The sequence below is a fragment of the Antedon mediterranea genome, chromosome 2 (genome assembly GCF_964355755.1).
Source record: "Antedon mediterranea chromosome 2, ecAntMedi1.1, whole genome shotgun sequence".
NCBI lineage: Eukaryota > Metazoa > Echinodermata > Crinoidea > Comatulida > Antedonidae > Antedon > Antedon mediterranea.
The window spans coordinates 1,617,976-1,636,413 of NC_092671.1; the positions used below are offsets into that span (position 1 = coordinate 1,617,976).

The 18,438-nt window shown below is 31.5% G+C and overlaps 2 protein-coding genes across 3 annotated transcripts in view; one reads left to right on the forward strand and one right to left on the reverse strand.

Moving 5' to 3' along the window:
• Positions 1-299: 299 nt before the first annotated feature.
• Positions 300-4,252, reverse strand: LOC140039486 (uncharacterized). Its single transcript, XM_072085089.1, has 5 exons — positions 4,065-4,252; positions 3,133-3,534; positions 2,596-2,793; positions 2,078-2,204; positions 300-1,737 (listed from the first exon to the last, which is right to left on the reverse strand). Exons 1-5 carry the CDS (start codon positions 4,121-4,123, stop codon positions 1,630-1,632), a joined length of 894 nt encoding a protein of 297 aa, XP_071941190.1. The 5' UTR covers positions 4,124-4,252; the 3' UTR covers positions 300-1,629.
• Positions 4,253-5,418: 1,166 nt separating this feature from the next.
• LOC140040013 (cyclin-dependent kinase 14-like) overlaps positions 5,419-18,438 on the forward strand; it is a 38,740-nt gene continuing 25,720 nt past the window's right edge. For both annotated transcript variants that reach the window (XM_072085632.1, XM_072085633.1), the window contains exons 1-3: positions 5,419-5,579; positions 8,168-8,266; positions 13,871-13,938. In XM_072085632.1, the coding sequence (XP_071941733.1) occupies positions 5,543-5,579; positions 8,168-8,266; positions 13,871-13,938 (204 nt within the window). In that variant the 5' untranslated portion in view covers positions 5,419-5,542. The remainder of the gene's footprint in view (positions 5,580-8,167; positions 8,267-13,870; positions 13,939-18,438) is intronic.

Consider the following 18,438-nt stretch of genomic DNA (forward strand, 5'->3'; position numbering starts at 1 on the left):
TATTGAATTATTATTACGTAACTTGTCTGGAGTCGATGACTCACTGACAGAAACTAACCCTGGACAGTGTTTTAGGTTTATATTTATAGACATTTAGGATTTTTTTTGTCTTTTGATCTGTCCGTCTGACTGTTGTGCAATATGTATGTTGTTGTTATAGTACTCCACTTTTAAAACCGTCTGAATACGAGCGTAAACGGAAGTTTGAACTGCGCTCGACGAAAAAGCGTCTGAAGTTTACATCATTGTTTTTGTTAAAAGAGTATACCTTTAAATTTAAAAACAAATTGTTACTGTTATAAGTTGATATATTTACACAATATACTCATCAGTATGTTTAGAGTAGAATATATAATAAACACACGTTCAATTATATTAGGAATATTCAATCTTGACTCTCTGGTATTTTTTATTCAGGTTATTTGAAAGAACTACTATAAATAATAAAGGCAGCATATCGGATATAATAAAAGCATTTACAATTGTCCGTTTAACAAGTAACTTTTTAAAATGAAGCATGGAATAAAATTAAACATAGAAAATCATAGAGAAATAATTAGTAAGTATTAATTGTAGCCCCACACCTAATACAATAATAAACACAGAATCATGTAAAAATATTGTAAAAATTACAAATCAAACTATAGTGATCTTTTATAATTTGGCACTTATAGAAAAACCTGTCAAAGTTGCAACTAAGTCAATTTCTTAGTCAGTAATGTTATAAACTCAAATTCTGAGTCACTAATGTAATTGACTTAGTCACTAATGTAATTGTCTTAGTCACCAATGTCTACTAAAAACTAAATTTGTTCACTAAGTAATTGATTAGTCACTAATGCTTTTATATGTTATGTAAAAACATTAGTACAGTAATGTTATGGTTGTCCCACAGTATCATTTGGTGCTGCTGCCCTCTGAGTATCAATTGGAAGTTCATCTAGAGGGCGACAAACTATCTATCTAAAAAAATGGAATGTACAAAACAAATACTACATATTATTATTACACATCAATCCATGCTTGAAGAACGTACTTAAATTAAATTACCAATTTTGTTTCATTTAAAACTACACTCATTAAAGTGATCATATATTTGGAGTGCTTCAACATAGTGGCAATATTCACACCTAAGTTTAGTTCTCAATAGGACGCAACGCAATGATGTAAATGTAATGCATAATGCATTGATCAATCAAACGCAATGGATTATTTATTGATCAAACGCAATGGATTATTTATTGATCACTTAATTTCAGAATTTAATGTTTGAAAACTGTCGCTTTTCATAAGTCCACTCATATTATTGACTTAAATATTTATTGACCTAAAGCTCTGTCTACACTACCAAACTAGTAGTTTGACCAAAAAGTGTGAGTGCCGAAATATGGTAGTCAAATGCCCAAATATGATAGTGGGTCATCATGTCCATATATGGGCACATCACATTTTTTTGAAAGCGTAGACAGAGCTTTAGTGAAATATATCCTATTACAGCAAATGGGTTTATACAATTGAGTGAAGAAAAATCTGCAAATTAATTTTTAAAATATATAAGTTGTATAACATGTATAATAATAAGCATTTTGTTTAAATATTGCACAGAATAATTTGACAAACTAGAAATAGTTAATGCTGAAATGTATGACGCCCCCACTTCATTTTCATCCAGTTTGAGGGCGGTGTACAATGAATTGTGAATTCTCGTGAATATGGACCTGTTGATCCTCTCAGAGCCTACAAAATTAAAAAAGGTTTTTGTTAGAATGAGCCAATATTAAATTTATAATGATTATAAATGTAATTATGTCATCTATAAAAATAGGATTCAGGTATACCTGCCAGAGTTTTCAGTGGCCAATACATGAGACATTAAATTAAAATTGTACTTAGTGCCCTCTATGTTATAATAACTCAAAGAAATGACCGCAAAATAATAATCGCCACGTATGCGTGAGGCATAATAACCAGCTTTTATGCGTGGAACTCGCGCATTATGTGTGAGAGTTGGCAGGTATAGATTCAGGGAACCTTTGAAATCTCTGAAATATAGTTTTAATCAAATGGTGTTATTTACCTGCATGTCAAAACTACTATGGTCATATGGCGAGAGTTTCCACGCAACTTTCTGTTCCTCTTTCTTTATCCTTGCGTCTATTTCACGTTCCAGTGAAGTTAACGTGAAACTTGATTGTTTAACAAATCTAAAATTATTTAATAATTGAAATTTCAATACAAAATATAGGTTTTACCTTATATAGACATAAAGTATAATAGAGTTACTATATATTTTAAACATTGTCTTTTTTACCAACAGTATACAAATTGAAATGTGTGACAAAACAACTCCACTCCCAAAGACTAGCTTGTTTATGTAGACCATGTTGTGAATGAATTGTCACCTAATCATTGTGACAGTGAGAAAAATGTCACTGACAATAAAGTTGCCTAAAGAACATTCTTTCTTTATTTATTTCTATTTGGTCTAATCAGTAACAAATAAAAAATGTTATCAGAAAATCTTTAATAAAAATATAATACATATAAGACAGTTAAAGAAGTAATGTTACTAATAAGATTATTAATACTATATACCGTATTTTGTCAGGTAACTGTTGCCTTACAGGTTTTACAGAGGGCATACGGCTGTTTGTTTTAGCAGATAACGTAGATGACACTGTTGGTCCCAGATAAGCCTTTTTGAATGTTGGTACATACATTAAATTCACTCGGTTTAACTGGTTCATAGCGATAACTGAACTTGGTACTTGGTTTACCTCCGCAAATCTTGGTCTAAAAAAAACAAAGAACACCGTAAAAACATTTAAGACTGGTTTGTATAGAGTTGTTAGATTACATGTGCGATAGTCCCAGAAGGAGGTAGGATAGTCGGTAGAATTTAAATGGAAAGTGCTTTTAAATTTTCCTTGCACTCATCGTGAAGTGTGCAGCACTACATGTACAACATCATGAATACTACGATGACATAGTTTCAACTTAACTTGGTGTGTGATTGGTCTGTGGTTACAATTTGGCTTCACCAGAGATTTTAGCTGCATTTCTGAATTTCCTTCTCAGTTTCCAGTTAAGCTTGAGGACCAGAATAAATACCTTTACATGTCTTATACTTACTGCTGCAACCTATTTTTATGTGATGGTCTTTTAGACACAGCATCCATTGGAACCGTCTCTGGTCTTTGCTTCAGAATTTTAGGCAAACGATGAGGAATGCTATCTGTCTCGTCATCATCACTGATTTTACTGCTTCTTGCTTCTGATGTGGTATAGGCTGACCTGGGCACTGATGTGGTATAGGCTGACCTGGACACTGATGTGGTATAGGCTGACCTGGGCACTGATGTGGTATAGGCTGACCTGGGCACTGATGTGGTATAGGCTGACCTGGACACTGATGTGGTATAGGCTGACCTGGGCACTGATGTGGTATAGGCTGAGCTGTGAACTGATGCAGTATAGGCTGACCTGGGAATTCGGGCTGTTAGCAGTTCTGGTAAAGAATCATGTTGGTCCGACCTAAATGTGGGACAAATAATAATAGATGAAATATTGATAGTAATAACATAGAGATATTATAGTGATATAATATCTCTATGGTAATAATAATAGTGAAAATAACATAATAGGCGCTCGCCTCGTCTGGAATTTTCAATTTTTACTACTAACCTCTCGCTACGGCCTTGATACCTATTCCAGTGTGAGAGGTAAACATGGGATAAAATTGTACTAGGAATATACGAATATACTTTTTCAGTAAGCAGCATAAAATCAAGGAGTTACTGTACTTACTCTACAGTAATCTTTAGAATTAAATAATTTCATGTAATTCAAAATAATATTTTGTTGACATGTTTCGTTTTTACTATTTATTATTATGTATCGTAAAACATAACATGAAATCAAATTTAGTAAGCAATTACCTAGGCCTACGCCCAAGAACAAAGCAGGTGACTATATACACTGAGTGAGTGTGACACCTCTCTGCTGGCTAAGCACGACACGCAAGGAACTTAGCCTAGACGCTTTGCTTACAAAATACTACTTACGACGAGGGGGCTAAAAATCGGCGAAATCTAGGACTATCCATCAGATTGCCTTGAGGCATGACGATACTCTCTCAAAAGTCTACATAATACCTAATTTTATATTACAAAGTATTCAGAATTTGACGTTTTAACACAACGCCACCATCTTGTTCCTGTTACCATGGACCAACAAAGCTTTAGGTTTAGACTGCCCTCATGAATATTGATGAAAGTTGGCCACACGCGTTCTTTTTACGATCTAAATTTGTATTAAAGTTAATATTACCGTATTATCATTGTCTGAACCCCATGTCAACATAAATTTACCCGTAAAAAGTTTAATTGTTCAATTGTAAAATCGTTGTATTAGATCAAACGAAGGCCAGGCGATACAGTAGTTGTTATGTTAATCAATTAAACACTTTAAAAAAATTAAATTCATCATGTCCAGAATTTAATATTAAAATCGACAACATTGAAATATTTACTGTATGCCTATAATGGCCATACAAATCGTATATTTATGGTCCTAATTATTGACCATAATTCCATCAAACAATTATTAGTTGGTTCTACACTTTCCCTAAATGGTCTAAAGTTTCAGTTAAGCATGGACAAGAAATAATCATGGTTTAAGTGCGGTACATGTAACCAAATCATAACTATTTTATAATTTGTAAATTTAATCAATGAATAACAACAAAGATGAAAATATATTGTTAGTTAAGTATATATAGCGTCTTCGAAAAAAAACCCACTTAAATTGAATTTACAAATGAAATAAGTAAAATCATTGTATATACTCGTTTGATAAATTATCGAATCAATCGAATCAGTCCGAAAATGACCGTCTCGACTCTCAGAAGATCAGAAGTTTTCTTCAAAGGCGGAAGAAAAACCATTGTAGCGCCACCTATTCTACAACTTACTGTAACTTACCTCTAAATGGCTCATCTAAAAAAAAAACAATTTTCTTGTACATTTTTAGGTTATCTAGCATTCAAAGATGATAGAGAACATTTTATAACAGGAGTTATAAAAATGAAAATATACAATATCTTACTTATCTTTTTAATTTGATAATTCGACAGTAAGAGAGATAGGGCCTAATATTAAATTTTAAATTTGTAACTACTTTAAACAGTTCAATCATGGATTTTATCGCTTCATTGGTTCAATTGAATGGTATATTTGTATCATTAAAACTGTTTTGTTTTATAAATAATCACATTCTGAATAAAAACACGGAAGTTAATAAAAAAAAGTTTAAAAACCGCAGAGAAGGCGTGCCGTATCAGGCTCATGAATATTCATTAATAAAACCACCGCAATGTGTATGCGAAGAATACCTATGGAGATTACACTGTTAGTAAAGCATGTCCGACTGGTGGTAAATGGAGGAATGATACAAATCCTTTCTCTTGCCAACTTAGTTATGGTATATTCGTGCTAATGTTATAATTGTCATACTTAAGATCCAGTGTGTGATATATCAAAACATGGGTTCACTAAGTTTAGATATCGAGAACATGAACGGTAAGTTACTTCTCTTGTTAACCGGTTTGTTTAATTTCTTTTGTGAGTAAGTAATGTTATGGTGTTCAGAATGTTCAGCCAACCGTACGCACGTCGTCGGGGGAAGCCCACTTGGTCTTTGCCGGAGTTCAGCAACTTTAGTAGCCTGGATAGAAGAGACACGAAGATGATTTCAGATTGTATATAATATGTGATTTTCGTAACAAATTGTGGAAATTGTTTCATGATAGTTTAAATGAATTTAAGAATAATTAGGCCTACAACCATATTCTCTATAAAAAAAATCATAACATTAATATGTTCAATTGGCTGCCAGCCAATGGATTTTTGGTTGAATTGAACCATTTATTTTGTCATTTTATAAATGAAAAAAATTTTATTTTTCGTTTTTTTTGTATGGAAGTGAATAACTTCATTCAAACTACAAAATAACATATTCAAGTCTGATTTAATTAATCTTAATTGTTCATGTTTTTTGGGGAAAATACATCTTTAATCTTAATCATATGCTTAATCTTGGTATGAGCATATGCTTAATCTTAGTATGATTAGCATACAGTATGCTTAATCTTAGTATGATTAGCATACAGTATGCTTAATCTTTTCCTTAATGAAATGAAAGAGGATGGAAAAGTAGTGGTTTCAGCTTCCTTCCTGAATCAATCCATTGAAACCATTGCACCACATGAGCATCCTCACTTACAAATTAAAGAAACCTTCCCTACAATTTGTGACGTTTTAAAAAAATAATACATATTACTTTAAAAACATTAAACCAGGTCATTCCTTGTCTTAAATGTCTATTTTATGGTCAATTATGATAAAAAGTGAGAAACGCAGCGAATGACCTCTCGTGGACGGTCTTTAGGCCTTGCCTAGCTAGGCTTAGTTTTGTAGGTAGTTTTGTAGTTGGTAAACATCGGTAACGTACGAACATCGTACGCTAGCTATATATCTAGCCTGACGTTGTATAGTTAGTGAGTGAGTGGCCGAGCGGTTAAGACAGTGGAACCGTAATTACGTAGCCATAACATCGGCAAGGGTTCGAGGCTCACTCGCTCCATGGTTCTGGTGGTAGAACGAGTCTTCTCGGATAAGGACTATAAACCGTAGGTCCAGTGTACACATCTAGCACGTGTGCACTTTAAAGAACCTAGTACATCTTTCGAGACGAGTAGGGGGTTACCCCGGTGTATTAGTACATCACAGCCACTGATCACCAACTGGGCCCTCTGGGAGACCAGTCTTTGACTGAAGAGGTTACCCAGTATAAATATAAATTTCAATTCAATTCAATTTCAATACTGCATTAATTGTCTTTCTATTTTTGCCAGACTCCGTTGATACAAATTGGGGAAAACCCAGTATTTTAGCTGAAAAGTTAGGAGTCTTCCATTTGTTTTGGCCTCGCGATCGATCGAAAAGTGATTAAATTACAGAAGAAAATCCGTGCGCAATGCATTTCGGGATTTATATCGGGCCGCTATAATTATTAGAATCGACTTATTTTTAACATTTTTAACCATTTAAAGACGGAAAAAGTTATCGCAATAGGACCATATAGTATTATTTTTACATTAAATATAGTTTGTGATCTTAAATTAGCGTCAGGGAAGGTGTCTTTATAGTATGTATTATAAGTACAAACACCTAATTGGTATAAGGAAATAAGGAAATACATTACCAGGTTCTTAATGATGAAATGTTTTCTGGAAATAGACCCTAATACTCCCTGCTACCCAATTATTTGCCTATTTGGAATTCCCATAAAATGTATAGAAGATAGTTCATAAATTTTCTATTTTAACTGTAAAGGGTTTTTTTCCCATCTAATAAGGTGTGTTTTGGAAATTCTTCCTCAATTTGTTTTGAATTTGTTTATTCTGTAAATGAAAGCTTAATGAAAGATTGTGGATTGAAACAAATATACCTATACTACATGAATGCATGTATTTATAAAGCACACCTAGGAGACTGGGATTTTCCAACCTTAAATCTACATTCTTGTAAAAGAATAAAGAATTTTGTATACAGTATCAAGCAATGTTATAAAAAAGATGTGCTGACCTTCTGACAGAAGCTGACAATGACTAATTAGTAAAAAAAAAGTAATATGAAGAATATTCTTAATGGAACCCTTAACATTATTGATTGATAAGGGTGACAAATTGGAAATGCCATTTAATGTAGCAAACTTGATATGCTTCAAGTGTTAGAGTGTAATTGGTTGTGAAATTTATCATTGTAATTATTAATCGTTAAAATGATACATTTTTACACAGAGGATTAGTATAAATTTGACACACAAAGTTAAAATTTAAATTACTAAGGACCAAATAAAGTGTCCCTGATTTCCCCTGAATAGGTGTTGGCCGTAATAGTGTTAAAACATACATGTATTACCCCTTGTTAATTTTATAGAAAAGTTTCTTCTTAATAGGGTTGAATAGGAGGGGTAATAACTGAACAATGTTATTAATTCTGTACTGTAAACTTTTCCTGTAAAGGTTTCTTTTGATGACAGGCACAATTTGGAGTTTTATGAACTTATTTTATCAGAATCGGAATTGGTTAAATTATTTTTTCAGTTACAAATGAACATAAGGATAAATTGGAGAAATCTGAAGAGACAACTAGCAGATTCAAACAATTTAAACGCAGAATTTCAATTAAAGGAATCAAACGATGTAAGTATGGTTTCAAACTTAAGGCATTTAAATTACAAAGTCCTCTGTTCAAATCCTATTTGATTCTTTTATCTCAAACAATCAAAAATAATTTTATTTGATAAGATTCCATTATTATGCTATATCTACACTCTCAAACTATTTTGACCAAAAAAAAGTGTGATGTGCCTAAATATGGTAGTGATATGACATCATCATGTCCATATATGGGAACATCACATTTTTTGTCGTATAAAGTTTGTAGACAGAACTTTATGTTTTATTGAACTGTTTGATATTCTATTCTGTTTGTTTTTTTGTGTTTTTTTTAACCCCATTCCATGCTATCTGTTGTATTTCTATTTATCTTTTTTTTATGCAATACTACCAATATTTTACCCATCTAGTGACCATGAATTTTTAGCATTTTTTCGGTTTATGCCATTTTTTTTCAATTGTTTGTTCAAGTAATATGACCAAATAAATAAAAGTGTGCAAAGAGAAAGATTTTAGGCTTCTAGACATGAGATACCATTAATTAAAAAACTAAGATTATATTAAAAAAATAAATGAATGCGCATCGCATATTATAATAAATCAGTATAGAATATGCAATGGTCAATTAATCATGGCATTATACAATAGACATATTAATTATTATTATTTCTAAGAAGTTTTAATCTATATTGTTTATCTTTAAATGTTTTTGGATCAGTTGTTGTCAGCAACTGTCTCATTTACATGTCAACTCCTGAAACCTAACTTACTGTATATAAAATAGAGGGTGCTCACATAGTCTAAGACTGCATTTACAGTGTAGACAGAGCTTTACAGAGAAGCATAGCCAAACCTAATGGCAATGAAATCAACTGTTTCCCAGATCTGTAAGTGTCTTTGTTGTCATATTACATTTTCATTCTCTCTGCCCACGTTTCTCGTTTTCTTTGTTGTTGTATGATTCAGAAATTTGAAATTATGAATAAATTATTCTCTGGACAATTTTCTTTGTTGGTATTCTTCATAGGGATTTGCACGACTGATGATAGACGTTGCCAAAAAAATAAATTGTTGATTATATTTGTGGGTTTAACCAGGTAAATTCATTAAGATATTCCATTAAATGGCTCAGACAAGATAAAAAAAAACCAAATTGAATACCAAAGGGTATAAAGTAACTTTAGATAGTAAGCATATTTAGATTAAACTAGGTGTGGCCTTAAACTAGGTGTGGCCCTAAACTAGGTGTGGCCTTAAACTAGGTGTGGCCCTAAACTAGGTGTGGCCCTAAACTAGGTGTGGCCTTAAACTAGGTGTGGCCTTAAACTAGGTGTGGCCTTAAACTAGGTGTGGCCTTAAACTAGGTGTGGGCTTAAACTAGGTGTGGCCTTAAACTTGCGAACTTTTAGGGTAGGCAACCTCGCCCACCTCCACCCCAACTCTTTACATCCATGTTAACTGAAATGATTTTCATAGCAGTGATTGAAATGGTCTTTGATGGATACTTACCGTAAAGTCCTGCAGATAAAACAGCTGTAATTCAGATGCATTGTTAGGATTACCATTAGTATAAATTGAATCAAATATGGATTATGAAATGATAACATTGAATACAAGAATAAGTTACAAAAATAATTAATGTGGTCAGTCAATTACAATATTGCATGTAAATACTGTATTTTGACTATTTTAGCATTTTTATATATAAAAATTTTACTTTGTTTTCAACCATGTTTTATATTTAAAAAGAGGCTTAAAACGTCTAACTTTTGTTCAGTTACACAGTTTTATAATTTATATCTGAATTGCACTGATTTCTTGGAACTTGATTTCTAATCGCCCATTTTGACATTTTTATTATTCGTTTGATTTCATTGTTTATAGTTAGGATTTTCTCATAAAAACAATATTTATTGTTATGTGTGCAAAAATATAAATTTTTTAAATAGGGAATACTTTCTTGTAATGTCTGCATCAGTTGCACTCAATGTGTGTACTCCCAAACTGGACACAAGTACCATACAAACTTGAATGTTAATATCCCTTTCTGCAGTGGCGTATATACAGAGGCCGAAATGGTTTATTGCTCCTAAGTGGCCATTTATGTTTAAAGACATTTTAGTCTTTTTTGTACATAATTAATTAATGCATGCTTATTACTTCTGGGTCATGCCTGCTCAAGGGGCCCCTTAAGATCTTGGTGCTCCTGGTAGCCAGAGAGCGCTCATACAGTAGCTGTTACATCACTGCACACAATGCAGTGTGCTAGGTAATTGCATTGGGCTGCTCATGCTCCAGGCCCCTTAAGCCCCTTGGTTTAGCCAATGAGCAATCATAGCTGATACTGCTACCTTTCTGTAACAATTTAATAATGCAACTGAAAGTTGAACAACCGACTTATTTTACTATCTATTCCATTATTACGTGAAGTAGTGTATATGCGTGAACACTGGCTGTAAAGAACGTGATTGTAAGAACCTTGAACCGTTTAACACGCTTCAACGTTAACTTGTCAATTGACTTTTAAAATAATACCTACTTAAATATTATTATGACACAAACATGTGAAATGAAAACCAAATAGATTCTGAAAATTAATAAATTAAATATGTTACAGAGTTAAAGTATTAATTGAACTTTAAAAGTTCAAAGGTTGAGTGTCACTTTTCGTTTGACATTTCGGGGCCCATTTTTGCACTTAACATAGGTAAATAATTTAAACAAGACCAACCACTTAATTAAAGAACAACCTTATTCACGGAACAGTTTTATCTTGTAAATTTATAGATATGTTTTAATATAATAATTGTTGGCACTTTTTAAAATATTTGTCTAATTTTTACACAATATTACCCAATTGTTTTACTGTTAGTACTGTATGTAGTGATATTCCACTTGTTCAGTTATTACTGCAGTAGTGAATTAGTTATTTTATTCTGCCAAATCATGTTGTACCATCAATTATATTACCAACAGTGGAATTATGGGATTGATGAACTTTTTATGGGCAGACAACGAGAGCGATTCAAGCAATCTGTTACACCATCTACAGCACCACTTGAGCTTCTCAAAGTTAATGACGGCCTGGTGTGATAGTTGACAGCACTTATGCTTGTTTCTATAGTTACCGTCGATACACCTACATCATGTTGTGTCTTCGTCAGCTGATAAATATTCAGATAACGTTTGTGATTTGTTAAAATAGTTTTACTTCTAAAGTAATTATTATAATACTTTTAAAAGTTATCAAGTAATTTCACTGTTTTTATATTTTGTTAATCTTTCAATTGAAAATTTGTTTCAGTAATTACTTTGGGAGTTTTTTTTAGGGATGTAAAAAAATTTTTGTTCAAAGTATATACAACTTAGATAACATACAGTACCTAGATTTAAAGTCTTCTATATCCAGACCCAATTGGTCCAGTCCTGGTGTTTTGTATTGTTTTACAGTAACTTGTGATCCTATATCATATCATATATCATATCATTTATTTCGCCAATATACAGAACAGTACAAAAAAACAATACAAAAGTAAGTCAATGAGGCCGGATAACCTAAAAGTTACAAATAAAAATAACCGTCGAGAGGCTCTCCACTGTATGTATGTATACTGGCTTGATACTGTATGATGTCACCGATACATACAATAGTATACAATACTGTATTATGTGATCATATACTGGCTTGATACTGTATGATGTCACCGATACATACAATAGTATACAATACTGTATTATGTGATCATATACTGGCTTGATACTGTATGATGTCACCGATACATACAATAGTATACAATACTGTATTATGTGATCATATACTGGCTTGATACTGTATGATGTCACCGATACATACAATAGTATACAATACTGTATTATGTGATCATATACTGGCTTGATACTGTATGATGTCACCGATACATACAATAGTATACAATACTGTATTATGTGATCATATACTGGCTTGATACTGTATGATGTCACCGATACATACAATAGTATACAATACTGTATTATGTGATCATATACTGGCTTGATACTGTATGATGTCACCGATACATACAATAGTATACAATACTGAATTTGCGTCAACTTTCAGTTGAACCTAGTGGCCATTACGGCAGGGGTACCACAACTTGTAGCCAAAAAATCGGCATAGGTTCAAGGCTTTTCTCGGCCCTAGTAATAGTGGTAGAATAAGTCTTCTCCGATAAAGAGACTTAAGTTTCTTTCTTAAGTTCATCCAAAGAGTAGCTATCTTTGTACAGTAGTGTAAGCTGCACAATGGGTTACTCTTCTATACCTACAGTACATACTGTAAAGTACATTTCTATTTTATCAATTTTGTAACAAATACTCAATTAATATGCAATATTTTATGCTAATGACATTGTCCTATGCAAACAGGATCCTTGATATATAATGTACATACTATTAAATAATACTTGTTTAATCTATCCATTTTTATTTTTTGGATAATTTGTAATGGTAATTTTAGTGCTAATCCTAAATTTGTTGTCAAAATCCCATGATAATATTTGAACCTGTCCTACTTATTAAAAATAGTGAATTGCTATGATAAAGTAAACTTTTCTCCTGTACACCATGTTTTAGGAAAAAACTGGTTTATGAGTTTAATTGAAATGGGGATACTGTATGGGGTCAGGGGGGGGGGGGGTGGGGGTTGAGAAAGGAGAATGTTTAATGTGCAAAGTATAACATTTGTATATTTAAATAGATTTTCTTGAGTTTTTGTTTGTGTATTGTGCGAATACAATATATGGGTTGGTGGAAGCGTTAATTCATGCATTGGTAGCCCCAAAACCATCAAATTTATTATTTGTTATCAATTTTATTTAGAATCTTTCAATTTATAGGCAAAAAATAACTGAGCTTTTATTGTTCCAGTCTGCATTGATTATTTTAAATTATGTAATGACACTAAGTGGATTGTAAATTACAATAAATTAATTATTTAATTTATCCATTAAAAGAATTAGTTGACATTTTATGGATTGCGTAGAGTTTAATAATTGAAGCAGATTTGTATTTTAATCTGTTCAGTTGTACAAATACGATAAGAAATCTAATTCAAGTTTGTTAATTGGAATTTTAATTTACTGATACTTTTAAATGTTATACAAAGCGTGTTGACAGATTTTCTAGTTATAAATAAACATAATTATTTATATATTTAGTTTATATATTAGTTTAATAATAACATTAATAATTAATTTTGTTTGTTTTTTCTTTGCTTTTTCACGATTGATCAACAAATGAAAAGAAATCTATATTATTTTCAATTTCCAGTTTTTTTCCCAAGCAGGCACTACCAGGTGCTGATTTTTAGTTAAATGTATTGTTATTATTAATTATTTTTAACTACTAATAACTACTTTTTTCTTTGAATCTATAAACCAATATTGAGATTATGAAATTAACTCAACATGTATCTTCTTATTGCGTCGCCATGGCACTGAATTGTAATTACTGTTGTACTATCGGTTATTCAAACCAATTTAATTGTAATAACACAAATTGGCTCTTCTACTTCAAGATACTTGTATGACATTAATTACTAAGCCAGATTGTATACGCAAATTTTTCTCATTTTCATCTTTATTCTTACAGCGCTAAGTCGAGAATCGTCAAGTCCAACTTCACCTCCGCCGTCTCTCGAAGAAAATGGGAATGTTGACGTAAGTAGAGTTGGTTTCTTTAAATGGTGTAAGTCTTAAATCATTTTGGAACGTAAACATGGGATTATTTAACGTAGATTGTACTTTACATTTTCAGGTAATGTTTAATGTGGGTAGATACATGATATATGAATATTCTTAAACCCTAGGTAGTGCTTAATACGACATAACAGTTTTCTATCAGTTCAAATGAGAAGATGTATCACATTAATGTACATGTATAATGTTTAAGTAATTAAATATGTATTTAATATCAGAAATTGTAGATAGACTAGGATTATGTCCTGTTAATTTGGTTATGTTGGTTCAAGTTCACGGAAGGTTAGATACCGATGATTGGCTTTTTCTTTGGCTTTTATTAATTATTTAAAACTTATTTAAATATGTTCATTGGTCACGTTACAGTATACTTTATGTTTAAGTAATTAAATCTATTGACAGTATTTAATATCAGAAATTGTACTGTAGATTGTACAGGATGAATCCTGTTCATCTTGTTGTGTTGGTTCCGGGTTCATGTCAAGTAGAAAATAACAGTTGATGGTTTTTACTTTATTTGTTTGTTTCTTGTTAGTTCATATTTAGAATGAACAAACTATTTAGTAACAAAGTTATTTACCTGAAAAAATGTTACACAAAATTGCACTAAGACTTTATTATAATAAGAATGATAAATAAGGCAGAAAATTGGAAACAATTTACTGGTTTGTATTTAAAAAAAAGACATCTTGGTTCAACCATGGACAAATAATTCTCCATGGTTCAACAGAACTCAAAAAATAAATTCACCAATCCAAAAAAAAATCCCAACAAAACAATGTTTTAAAAGGAAAAACAAAATCATTGCATGAAGCTAAAGATTCTTTTTTCTGTAAATTTGTCGGATACAAATTGTGTAATTGTTATGGCAATCAAGGTGATTTGGATAAATCTCCTATGTTGAAAGGCAGGCTGTGTTTTGCATTGTTTTACACTGTTTTTCACAACACTGTGGATTTCTATACACCTGTATTGATGGCTTTGTATGGGATTATCTCGTCATCAACCACAAATCAATCAATTTAACCTTGATTGATCACTGATAGTAAACTTTAATATGCATTCTCATTTCCAGCGTTAAAAAATTATTTTTTCAATCAACACACCTTTTCCTTATTTAACTGAATTCCTGGATAAACAAAAACAAACCATATTTTTTTTACCCGCAGTCACAGCAATCTTTGCTTTATGATTTTTTCCATTACATTAGTTTTTCAACTGAAATATAACATTGTGGTTCCCATAAACTTCCCAGCCTATTCCATACAGTAGTATGTTCTACATAAATTAATTTAAGGTTACAGTTGAACATGAAAATGTTTTTATGGTACAGTAACCCAGAGCGGATGACATACCAAGTTGCTAAATGATTATTAGCAAATATTAGAAAGAATCATTAAATTATAAATAAGTAATATTCAACAACCTTGATGGTTGATGATAAATGCTTTGTGATGTTGTTGTTATTGCCAATCATTGTTGGTCAAGTGTTTTCTATAGATCACATGAAATCAATGTAGAAAAAGTACCACAAAACAGCATTCTATTAGTTTCACTTGTTCTTTAGTTTATCATAATCACACAGACCTTGAATCAAGTTAGTGCACATGATGTATGCTTTAATATATTCTGAAAGACATACCCAACAATAATTAATACTGTACATGTTGCAATATCAGTTGAATAATACATTACACTACTTACAACATAGTTCCCTTATTTGTGTCATGAGTATGCCCCATTATTAAATAGAAATGTCACCTGAATAGAGATATTACAAAGGAAGAGTTCTACGCTATTTTAATTTTTTGAATTTTTATCTTTTAATTTTAGTTTAATTTAGTTTAGTACTTCAATTAATGTAAAAAATAATTTGCTAAGTGTTATGTTGAGAAATCACATTAATGTATTAGATCATAGCAACGGTCCGTGACTAATGAAATAATATTGTTATGAATATTTGATTATCACATGATGATGAGAGAGTCTACAAAATGACGACATATTACTAAAATATAATCAAAACCGAAAAGCCAGTCTGTTAATAACTGTCATAAATTAAAACACATTCTGTGTTTTAGTTCACTAGCTAAATTGTCAAATTGTTTACTTACAAATAGCTACCTCTCTAGAAATACACATCAAATTAAAAAACCCTCATAAAAATGTGCTCTAATTTAGAACCACTATATGAATGAACAGTGCAGATTTTACCTGGTCCATAATTTAAGTTTTGACACCAAACCAAAAGATGGTCTTGGAAAGAGGTGGGATTTTGATATTTCTTGCCTAGTTACCAATCTTGAACTTTAAACCTCCTATAACCATGTTCCCACTTCCCCAGGATTTACACCAGTGCCTAGCTTACCTGGATAAGCTGTCAACAGCTTATTTTCATCAAAGATTGAGATAAAAATAAATAATCAGAAAATTTTAAAATATTTTGATTTGATCTTCTAATCAAATCAAATTCAATGTCAATGATCTGTATGATTGCTGTTACTAATAACATTTTAAGTTCAATTCAAAATTTAGTAACTTCCGATCAATTCTCTGATGTGAGAATTTCTTTGTAGAAAGTCGATGATCTAATAATCAATTTTGATAAACATATCTTTACCATCTGTACATGATTGTTGATAAATTTTTTCAAATGATGTAATATCAGACAAAGACATGAAAAGACTTGTTTTTATATCATAATGATGATACAAATTGTTACTGGTTATATCTTGGGACAATGTCAATATAATATTTATAAGGTCAAATCCTTTGTTTTAAAAGCAGGCAGTAAAAATGCAGATTCATGTTTAAAAAGTGGTATAAAATAGCAGAAATACATGTACTTGTGTGGAGAAGTCAAGATTCATAATGGAAATTGCTATATGGGTTTACAACATATGTTTTAGGGTTTAGTTCAACCAATGAACATGAACCATAACTTGTTGGATTCAATGACATTACTGTCTTTTTCAGAATGTGTGCAATATGATACATTATCCTAGAAACATAATGCTTAGTATTAGTATCTCGCGGATTTTATTAAGTACGTACTCTGTTCTACAAAATGACAAAAAAAAACATATTTGTGCTGCGAGTATTCAACCTACAAAAGAGGCAACAATGTCATGAACAAGGATTATGTATTATTACTTGTCTCTAGTTTGAAAAGGGCACTACAGGAAAAAGGGGGTTTGTTCAAACCCTTGAGCCCCCTGGCTATGAGCTTGCTAATAGGCCTATTCATGTACATGTAATTGTAATGTTGTTTCATGCCAACATAGTTATTATATTATAATGACTGTACTATTAACTCCTTCTCTGAAATTCTATGTGCCTCATTAAAGAGGAAGATTATCATGATTAATGTGCCCTAGAAACATTGATACTCATTCACTGGTTCACATTTTAAAACAACATTAATACTCTATGAATATGAAACATTATAAAAACACAATATTACTCATCTACCACCAGTGGATCCATTTTAAAACAACATTCATCATCTTTGAATATGCAACATAATAGACATATTTATAATATTACTCATTTACCACTAGTGGAACCATTTTAAAATAACATTAATCATCTTTGAATATGCAACATTATAGACACATTTACTCATGTACCGCCAGTGGATCCATTTTAAAATAACAGTAATCCTTTGATTATACAACATTATAGACACATTATTACTCATGTACCATCAGTGGATCTATTTTAATGCATACTGTACATCCTTGTAATACATAGTTAATAGAGAGCAATTAATATTTTAATTGAATTACTAAGAAGCATCTACTTTAGGAAGTAACCAGTAAAGTGATATTCAGTCAAGCAAATTTCACATCAGATGGATAATTTGGTCAAGGAAATCAAATAATCAGATTTTTAAGTACTTAAAAGCCTTAAGTAAGTCATCTTATTTACTTCGCAAACTCATGCAATATTCCATTTTTTATATTTGGTTGGACAGTAGTACAGTAATAGAACATGATAGAATGTACTGTATCTTTGTATCTAAATTTTGTTAACTTTACAACAGCAAGATGATTCAGAAATTACATTTTGGACTAAACCAAAGTACCAAAACAATTATGATAAACTTTCTCTTGGATCTACTTATCTATATTCCATTCCTTCACTGAGAAAAATCTTAGAATAAAACAAGAATAGACTTGAACCCAGTTTTAGAATGTGCCACTAAAATATATAATTTAGTTGCAGTCGTTTTGAACTAAAGCTTGGTTCCTACTTGGACGCAATGCAATGACGTAACAAAAATACTTTGATCACACAGGTAATGGATCATCCGAACGGTTGCTTGTGATTGGTCACTTGCGTTACTCCTGTGTCATTATATCTAAGTGGGAAATTGATAGTTACACAAGCTTTTGCACAAACTTATAATTTGTATCAGTGTGCACTGACTCTTAGAACCTGTTGCTGAAAACATATTGC